The sequence below is a fragment of the Heterodontus francisci genome, chromosome 29, assembly GCF_036365525.1.
Source record: "Heterodontus francisci isolate sHetFra1 chromosome 29, sHetFra1.hap1, whole genome shotgun sequence".
NCBI lineage: Eukaryota > Metazoa > Chordata > Chondrichthyes > Heterodontiformes > Heterodontidae > Heterodontus > Heterodontus francisci.
Genome location: NC_090399.1, coordinates 8,710,820 through 8,721,499, shown reverse-complemented (window position 1 = coordinate 8,721,499; position 10,680 = coordinate 8,710,820). Strand labels below are relative to the sequence as shown.

The following is a 10,680-nucleotide window of genomic DNA, read 5'->3' as shown; positions in this document are numbered from 1 at the left end:
CAGCTATGATCTTATTGAATGTGGAACAGGTTTGAGGGGCTGAATGGCCTCCTCCTATACCCATGTTCTTGTGTAGAAGCTAAGTCGAGAATATATTTTTGCAATAAAAGCAGAAAATGCTGGAAATATGCAGCAGGTCAGGCAGCACCTGTAGAAAGAGGAACCGTCAACGTTTCAGGTCTACAACCTTTCATCAGATATCTTTGCTGCAGGAACACCAAACCCTTATTGATGGCGCTGTCATGAGAATTCCAAGAGGCTTAGGATCTTGGTGCAACTGTGTGAAGAGACTGGGCTTTAAGCATCAAGCTTGGCATTAAATTAAAGATTTTAAATAAAACTCTATACTGAAGTTAGCAAGATTTATACATGGTTAAAACTAACAAGATCCTCAGCTGCTTTCTCACACATTCCATGTCAAAATCAAACTCATCTTTACAGTCTCCGCTCGCACACTTAGTTTGTTTAACAAATCTTCATTAAAACAAACCACATTTATGATGAGAAAAAATGAAAGTGCATCTGATAAGAGAAATAGATGATTTAATGTAACATGTAATGTTGCAGCCTGTCCTGATGAAGCATCTCCACTCCCTCTTTTCACACACCGATGGGTCTGCTGTGCATTTCCGATGGTCTCTGTTTTATTTCAGATGTCCAGTCTCTTCAGTTTCTCTTTCCAGCTACATTGATCACATTGGCTAAGAAAATGTCAACATAGAGGAAGAAACCAGCACAGCAATTCCTTACAGTAACACTGCTCACACTTCTCTCCATCTAGTTGCTCCCATCTCTTGCCCTGCCATTTCTTCCTCACCCTTACAGAGGACCTCATGCTCACTTACTTGGGTCATCACAACTTTTCCTGTCAAATGTTAACAATGCAATCTGTGTGGTTTCTTGCAGAAAGCCCTGTCACCACGGCAATACCACAAGGGTCTAAGAGAGCTCTGCCAGGGAGAACCCAAGAGATGAAACCAAAATCAGTGAAGGGAAAAACAGAACCACTGGTTGTCCAGATTTCAAGAGAGTATTGCTGAAAGAAGAGACATACTGTTGAAGCTTTTCATCTTGCACTCATCAGGACAGATGTAAGAATGCCAAATTTCAAAGGGTTTAGTAATTTATACTGCATGACAAAAGGGTGATGATTGAGTTGACTGATTCTCCATGGCAGTGCCTCAACCAATGCATCGGGGAACTAATTCCCCCCGTGCTTTTGACTGTACTCAACCAGCCCATGCTTGCAAAACTCAGAACATAATTTCTAATGTTAGATGTGATTCTGCGAATGGACAGCACTTACTGAACAATCCCAAATGTGCTAAAAATTTAACTAATAACTAATTTAAGATGATCAGTTGGGCTCACAATATGGCTCACTTAAGCTTGCTAGAAAGTACATACATACATACACAGGGACCACCAGTCCTCTGCAAGCAAAAGGAACATGTCCAGGCTTTGCACCTATTTTTGAATTAAAAGCATGTGGGGGTAATAGCTCCCTGGTGCATTCTCCATGGCAACACTTTGACCAGTCAACTTGGCAACCAATTATCACCCTTTTCTCATGCAGTATAAGTTGCTGCCCCCTTTCAAATTTGGCTTCTTGTGTCCTGATGAGTGCAAGATGAAAAGCTTCAACATTGTGTCACTTCTTTCAGCAATACTCAAATTCTGTACTATTAAGCGACTCTTTAAACAATCGTTGCCACACAAAACATATTGATCAATACACGGAAGAGGTTTGAAGTCAACAGTTGTAAAACAGTCCTAACAGACTCAATATTTTCTAAGATACACATGGATAGTCCTCCCATTAACCCGACAGCACGATTTAAAGTGATGGGTGGGAATGGAAATGAGTTCCTGCAATACCGCTTTTGGACAGTAAGTGGCAGTGACGCGCCATGAGTTTCATTTTGTGCAAAAGCACCACCTGCTGGGAGAAAGCGGGACTACCGGAAAAAGCAGCTCACTTCAATCCCGGTCCCTTCTGTTCCTCTTTCACTGATTTTACCCCCATCACCTACATTGGGTGTCCTCAAATTCCTGAAGCATCCACTAATTGTTAATACTCATCTGTTTACCTGCTTTTATATATTTCCACAATTTTATACAAAAGACAAAAATCTCAAAACCCTTAAAAACTCAGTTCATTCATTCAAAACTATTGCTTTGAAATATGATTTTAAACGCTTGAATATAGAAAAGACTTTTCTTCCTTTCAAAAACATTTACATTTCCCTTTAAATGATTAGACATCCAGGTTATGAAAGGAGAAGTGAATTCTGAATAGAGACAAACCAGACTGAACTGCTCAGATACAGAACTTTGTCAGGGAGGGGAAATCAAATTGGAGGCATTGAGGAGTCAGATTTATCCAGAGAATCCCACAGCAGCAATCCAACCAACAATTCTGGGATGGTGTTATTAACCTGTCAGGAGGTATTTGGGAAGCAGGCAGCAGAGTGTAGATTTACAATAAATCACTGGCTGAGTTACAGATTAATCCACAGACCGATCTCCATCCTTCACATGTAGTTATAGGATTTCCACAAGTCAATTTTAACTCTGAGTGACCCATCTGTCTCTTCTCCAGGCCGCCTGCTCCGTTTAGTTAATGTTTGTCTGAGAGTCAAGGGGCAGAACAGCTGAGGTAGTCGTTGAGTGTTATTGTGAGGTTTGAAATCAATTTGAACACCTGAAAGCGTTTTGTATGTTGGATTCAGGTTACACGGTTAGTAGTTGGAATAGAAAGCAGCATCGGAACAGGTTCCCAGCCCACAGCCCCTCTCAGTGGGCAATGGAAGGAATGGGGGGTGGGGAGAGAAAAGAGCAAGAGGGTGGAAAAATTAAATTAAGAAAGGTACTTGTAAACATTTTGCCAATTCTTCAAATCAAACTGGGACATCTTCCTTCCTGGACTGGATTTCATCAGTTACTGGTGCTGTTTCCAACCCCCTCCCCCTCCCCTCGATCACACACTGAGGCAGTTAAAACAAGCACTGGTGTTACCTGGTGAGATCCAGTCACTCAGATCAGCCTCCAGTGTCCATTGTCATTGCATTTAAACTGGGGCCACAGAAAACCTTCCAGTTCTGGAGTGTTTCCCCCACCACCTACAGGGGACACGTCTCTGGGCAGTTCGGTTTGGTTTTGCTGCATTCTCTGAATTCACACTTCACCCACCCTTCACTACACGGATGTCCCACTTATTTTTTACGTGAGCCATTTGATGATGCAGTTGTCAAACACAGTCCGGTTGGAATGCCACTCAGTGTGATGTACATTGTTCACCAGAAAAGTAGTAATGGCTCCTCTGGAGTCCAGACTTTTCAGGCCAAACGTGTCCTTGAGGTAAACCTGGATGGAAAGAGAAAGAATAATTTTTATTTCATTTAGAGAGTGTCACTTTCACACAACATTACTCATGGCTCTGAATAAAAACAGTCAAACCTGGGCTGGGCTGTGATTCTCCCCACCCATTGTAACAGTCAGTCCAGTTACTTAGGCCAGAGATTGGAGCTACTGATGTCATTGGAACTCTACCCCGCAGTAGCCCCAGCAGCCCATGTAACCCTGTCCCAGCAGTCCATGTAACACTGTCCCAGCAGCCCATGTAACACTGTCTCCAGCAGCCCATGTAACACTGTCCTCAGCAGCCCATGTAACACTGTCCCCAGCAGCCCATGTAACACTGTCCCCAGCAGCCCATGTAACACTGTCCCCAGCAGCCCATGTAACACTGTCCCCAGCAGCCCATGTAACACTGTCTCCAGCAGCCCATGTAACACTGTCCCCAGCAGCCCATGTAACACTGTCCCCAGCAACCCATGTAACACTGTCCCCAGCAGCCCATGTAACACTGTCTCCAGCAGCCCATGTAACACTGTCCCCGGCAACCCATGTAACACTGTCCCCAGCAACCCATGTAACACTGTCTCCAGCAGCCCATGTAACACTGTCCCCAGCAGCCCATGTAACACTGTCCCCAGCAGCCCATTGACCCTCAGAACAGGTCAGCATGTTCAGAAATGGAGAGGACAAAAAGAGGAAAATAAAACATTAAATAGTTAAATAGCTTTCCTGCCAAGTGCAGTGACTGGTCTCGAGCAGTTTCCCCTCAGAACACAGACAGAGGGATGAACACTCACAGGGGAATATAAGGCAATTCCATCAGACTGTGTCCCCAAACACATTCCCACTAAAGTACTAAGCCTCAGGCTGGTCCTCACAGGGTGGGCTCCCAAATCACAACTGAACCAGGGATGGAGGAAGGGAGCAGATAAATCCCAGTCAGTCAGACGTTTAGAGAGAGGAATGTCAGCGTTCTCTTACACTGTCCACTGATCTCTCACTCTGTATTTCTGGGAGATTACTGCCTTCATTACAGAACAACTTGCATTTACACAGTGATTTCATGTAGAAAACTGTCGTCACAGATGTATAAGACGACTAAAATGCACACCAAGTCAAAGGAGGAGATATTCGGACAGGTGACCAAAAGCTTGGTCAAAGATGTTTGTTTTAAGGAGCACCTTAAAGAAGGACAGAGAGTAGGAGGTAGGAGATGGAGAGGTTTATGGAGGGAATTCCAAACTTTCCTTCCTTCCCCACAATTTTGAGTTCCTGCTATTCTTCCAGCAATCTCTATTTCCACTTTGGCTTTTTAATCGCAGTTGAAAAATAATCGGTGCATTGCCACCACCTACTGGCGGAGAGCGGGACTGCGCGCAATAAATTATCCTCTCGACGCCGCTGAGACGGCAATATCCCGATTTTTACATGGAGCAGCACCGCCACCGGCTGGCGGAAACCGGTACTGCGGACAAATAAAAGAAAATACTGCGGATGCTGGAAATCTGAAACAAAAACAAGAAATGCTGGAATCACTCAGCAGGTCTGGCAGCATCTGTGGAAAGAGAAGCAGAGTTAACGTTTCGGGTCAGTGACCCTTCTTCGGAACCTTTCACTGACCCGAAACGTTAACTCTGCTTCTCTTTCCACAGATGCTGCCAGACCTGCTGAGTGATTCCAGCATTTCTTGTTTTTGTTACTGCGGACAAATATATTCCTTCAGTGCCGTTCACATCCAATAGATGGCGCTGTTATAGAAGCAAAATACTGCAGATGCTGGAAATCTGAAATAAAAACAGAAAATGTTGGATATACTCAGCAGGTCAGGCAGCATCTGGGGAGAGAGAAACAGAATTAATGTTTCAGCTCCAAGATTTTTCATCAGAACTGGCAAAAGTTAGAGATTTAACAGGTTTTAAGCAAGTACAGAGGCAGGGAAAGGAGAGACAGGCAAAGAACAAAAGAAAAGTAATGTGATCGGATGGAGGGAAGGAGAGAGTAAATGATAAAAGGGATGATGGTGCAAGGCAAAAGGAGATGGTAATGGGACAAGCAAAGAAACAAGAGATGGGTCTAAAAGAGATGGAAGTGCGAGTCACAGAATCATCACCATCAACTGCTATCCAAATAAATGGGAGCAGACATTATGATCCGAAATTGTTGAACTCAATGTTCAGTCTGGGAAACAGTAAAGTGCATCAAAAGACAAGGTGCTGTTCCTCAAGCTTATATTGAGCTTCATTGGAACAAAGAACAAAGAAAATTACAGCACAGGAACAGGCCCTTCGGCCCTCCAAGCCTGCGCCGATCCAGATCCTCTATCTAAACATGTCGCCTATTTTCTAAGGGTCTGTATCTCTTTACTTCCTGCCCATTCACGTATCTGTTTAGATACATCTTAAAAGACGCTATCGTGCCCGCGTCTACCACCTCCGCTGGCAACGCGGTCCAGGCACCCACCATCCTCTGCGTAAAGAACTTTCCACGCATATCCCCCCTAAACTTTTCCCCTCTCACTTTGAACTCATGACCCCTAGTATTTGAATCCCCCACTCTGGGAAAAAGCTTCTTGCTATCCACCCTGTCTATACCTCTCATGATTTTGTACACCTCAATAAGGTCCCCCCTCAACCTCCGCCTTTCTAATGAAAATAATCCTAATCTACTCAACCTCTCTTCGTAGCTAGCGCCCTCCATACCAGGCAACATCCTGGTGAACCTCCTCTGCACCCTCTCCAAAGCATCCACATCCTTTTGGTAATGTGGCGACCAGAACTGCACGCAGTATTCCAAATGTGGCCGAACCAAAGTCCTATACAATGTATGGAGGCCAAAAATGGAAAGGTCAGAGTAAGATTGGGGCAGAGAATTAAAATGACAGTGACTGGAAGCTCAGGGTCATGTTAGCGGACTGAATGGAGGAGTTCCTCAAAGCAGTTCCCTAATCTGTATTTGGCCTCCCAATGGGAGACCACACTCTGAGCAGTGAATACAGTATACAAAAGTGAAGGAAGTACAAGGAAATCACTGTTTCACCTGAAAGGAGAGTTCGGGGCCTGGGTGATGGAAAAGGAGGTGTAAAAGGTCAGCTATTGCATTTCCCATGTGTACATGGAAAGATGCTATGGTGAGGGGAAGGAGTGTTTCTCCTTCATATTTCCGCATCCGAAGAACTTTATTTTCTTTGTGTGGTGTTATGTAGTGTTGTGAACTATCTAATGGTGCCATTCACCCTGCACAAACAGTAATTCACCCTGCACTAGTTGTTGAAAGTTAATAAACCAGTCAACAGAATGGAGGCTCATTATCAGCAAAAAAAATCTGGAAATAAGAGCAACAGCACCACCAGGTGACCAGAATCAGTAATGCAGAAAAATAAATGTGTGGAATCCTGATTTCAGCCAGCAGGTGGCGGTGATGCTCCATGGAAAATAGGATTTTTATATTAAAAATTATTTTTGTTCACCTACCTTCATAACCATTAATACACATAAACCCTGGAGACCAATCATCAGAGATGTAGTGACGGAGGCCCTGATAGCAACTCTATGACGTAATTCAACAGCAAAATGAGCTCGAGGGGCTGAATAGCCTCCTCCTGTTTCTACTAAATTACAAAAACCCTTGGAAATGACTAGGTTAAAATAAATCCATAGACAGCTTGTGGTTTTATGTTTCACTGAGCAGTAGTTTTGCACTAAGTAAACTATATTTATACAATCTAATAGCGTGATTTGCTGGTTCAGAATAAAACTGGGAAACGTGTTGTAATATTAGGAGAAGCCATTAGGTGGGGCTGCTGCACTGATTTTTTAAAAATCCCATCGTTATTCCTGCAATACCATTCTCCACCAGGTGGTGGTGGTGTTGTTGCACTGTCTAACTTTACTTTCATTCTCACATTCTAACCATCCACCAATGGCCCCAATAATTCAACCCTGAGGCTTCTCATCCTCCTAATGTGGTATATAGTAATATCTTTCATATACTGGCTCTCTGCTGCCCTCTCTGTTGGGAGGTTCCTAAAAGTTCCCAACATTGCTGTTCCCAGATAAGACCTCTTAGTTTTATTCTGAATACACAATAGAAACATGACTAAAGGATGGAATTCATTTTTTTTTTTACATTTAATTCGAGAGATTACTGTCTGAAGAATATTCTGACACACTTTTTGGAACTCCCAAAGTTGATTTTGAAGGAGTTTATGCGATTTGAAAGATTGCTTCATGTGTCTGCAATTCATGTTCAGCTACAACACAGTAAGTAAGTAATTTTAAAATTATGGCACTGAAAACACATTTTGGACAATAGGGGAAATCAATCCTAACAAAGTGGTCTGGTGTAATTATGAATGAAGGTTACATATTTGGCTGCAAGCTAATAAAATCCTCGAGGAAGATAAAGTGAATGCGCTCCTTCACCATGATCAGGCCGAATACGTTTAAGGTGGTGTTTAACCAACATTGCCCACGACCCCCAGTACGTTGGAATATTCTGAAATAAATGAGATTCTGGACTCATTATGGCTTGACTAAGAATGAAATTGCAATCCTAGTTGCATTTCATGGAATGAAACAGTTGCCAAATGAGTCAATTGCAGATTATATTCCTGAGAAAGAAACTTTCTTGTCACGAGGGTTATGGTGCCAACTTTGAAGTCAATCTTAGAGACAGGTTTGTCAGTGGTCTAAAGAACAGTAAAATCCAGGCTAAGACTTTGTGTAAAGGCAATAAGCTGACTTGGAAGGAGGCCACATCCATGTAAATGGCAGCAAGAGATAGTGGCTGATTGCAAAGACGTTTGTTTCCTGGGCCGGCAGGGGAGGTCCACTGGATTGCGGCAAGACCCAGGCCAGAGCAGTCAAAAATGTAGATGTTATCATTGCCAGGGTAACCACCAACCATCCAAATGCTCCCATTTCTAGTCAAAGTTCTATGCCCGTGAGAAAGTCGGTCATATACAAATGACATGCAGGAGTAGAGGAAACAGTAATTAGTCAGGTCATGGAAAAGCTCCAGGTCGCAGCAATGCACCAGGTCCTGGAAGTTCACAAACGCACATATGATAGATATGGAAACATAAGTGGTGTTATCGAAGGAAGATCAAGAGTCGTACTCAGTCAGAGAACGAGAAAAACATAACATGGAAGTTGGAAGAAAGAGGGCTGAAGATATAATTCCAGTGTCCACTATAAAAATGAAAGTCAGAGATTCACAATTTACCTTTGTTGTCGCTACAGCAGTATCTGTTATCTTGGAAGGAGAGTACAAGAAGTCCCTGTCACATTCCTTGCAAAAAGCAAGTGTGAAACAAACTAGTTATTCCAATAACAGAATTCCAGTATTAGGTGAAGTGAGTGTTAAGGTGGAATACAATGATGCATCCTATTATTTGCCATCGGTAGTAGTTGGAGGGAACAAAGTTTCCCTAATGGGAAGAAATTGCAGAAGGAAATATATTTAAACTAGGCCGAGTTACTTACAGTGGGATCAGTAAGAGAACATTTGACATTGAGGAGGTGAAGACTGATACATTTTTAGCCCATGAGTTACCTATAAATTATTTTACATACACAAATGACATCCAGTGTCTGACAGAGAAATTTCTGAAGAAACTCACAAGGATATCATGCTTAGTAAAGTACTCAATTATGTCATGAATGGCTGGTCTAAAAAGAGTGTGATGAGAAATTGCAAGCGTATTTTACACATAGAAATGAACTAAGTGCAGATCAAGGTGAGAAGTATCCCAGGCTGCTATGTGAGGCAAGGGAGGAGATAGCAGGGGCTGGGACACAAATTTTCAAATCCTCTCCGGCCACAGGAGAGGTACCAGAGGACTGGAGGACTGCGAACGTGGTACCATTATTCAAGAAGTGTAGCAGGGATAAACCAGGTAATTACAGGCTGGTGAGTCTATCATCAGTGGTAGGGAAATTATTGGAAAAATTTCTGAGGAACAGGATTAATCTCCACTTGGAGAGGCAGGGAATAATCAGGGATGGTCAGCATGGCTTTGTCAGTCGTGTCCGACTAACTTGATTGAATTTTTTGAGGAGGTGGCTAGATGTGTAGATGAGGGTAAAGCAGTTGATGTAGTCTACATGGACTTCAGTAAGGCTTTTGATAAGGACCCAGATGGAAGATTGGTTAAGAAAGTAAAAGCCCATGGGATCCAGGATAATTTGGCAAATTGGATTCAAAATTGGCTTAGTGGAAGGAGGCAGAGGGTGATAGTCAAGGGTTGGTTTTGTGAATGGAGGCCTGTGACAAGTGGGGTACCGCAGGGATGGGTGCTGGGACCCTTACTGTTTGTAGTGTACATTGATCATTTAGACATGAATATAGGAGGCATGATCAGTAAGTTTGCAGATGACACGAAAATTGGTGGCATTGTAAATAGTGAGGAGGAAACCCTCAGTTTACAGGAAGATACAGATGGTCTGGTAAGATGGGCGGAGCAGTGGCAAATGGAGTTTAATCCTGAGAAGTGTGACGTGATGTACTTTGGGAGGACTAACAAGGTAATGGAATATACAATGGATGGTAGGACATAGGAAATACAGAAGGTCAAAGGGACTTTGCTGTACTTGTCTATAGAACACTGAAGGCAGCAGCACAGGTACATAACGTGGTTAGGAAGGCATATGGGATACTTGCCTTTATTAGCCGAGGCATAGAATATAAGAGCAGGGAGATTATGATGGAGCTGTATAAAATGCTAGTTAGGCCACAGCTGGAGTACTGTGTACAGTTCTGGTCACCACACTATAGGAAGGATGTGATTGCACTGGAGAGGGTGCAGAGGAGATTCACCAGGATGTTGCCTGGGCTGGAGCATTTCAGCTATGAAGAGAGACTGGATAGGCTGGGGTTGTTTTCCTTAGAGCAGAGAAGGCTGAGGGGGCGGGGGGGGGGGGGGGGGAGATGATTGAGGTATACAAAATTATGAGGGGCATTGATAGGATAGATAGGAAGAAACTTTTTTCCTTAGCGGAGAGATCAATAACTAGGTGGCATAGATTTAAGGTAAGGGGCAGGAGGTTTAGAGGGGATTTGAGGAGGAATTTTTTCACCCAGAGGGTGGTTAGAATCTGGAACACACTGCCTGAAGGGGTGGTAGAGGCAGGAACACTCATGACATTCAAGAAGTATTTAGATGAGCACTTGAAACGCCATAGCATACAAGGCTATGGGCCAAGTGTGGGGAAATGGGATTAATTAGGACGGGTGCTTGATGGTCAGTGCAGGCACGTTGGGCCGAAGGGCCTGTTTCTGTGCTGTAATACTCTATGACTCTAAGGTTGTCTCCTAAGGAGT

General features: G+C 43.4%; 1 protein-coding gene across 1 annotated transcript in view; it reads right to left on the bottom strand.

Annotated features, from left to right (window-relative positions):
* Positions 1 to 526: 526 nt before the first annotated feature.
* Positions 527 to 10,680, bottom strand: part of ppt2b (palmitoyl-protein thioesterase 2b) — a 63,463-nt gene continuing 53,309 nt past the window's right edge. The window contains exon 8 of the mRNA XM_068009397.1: positions 527 to 3,366. Within this exon, the coding sequence (XP_067865498.1) occupies positions 3,223 to 3,366 (144 nt within the window). The 3' untranslated portion in view covers positions 527 to 3,222. The remainder of the gene's footprint in view (positions 3,367 to 10,680) is intronic.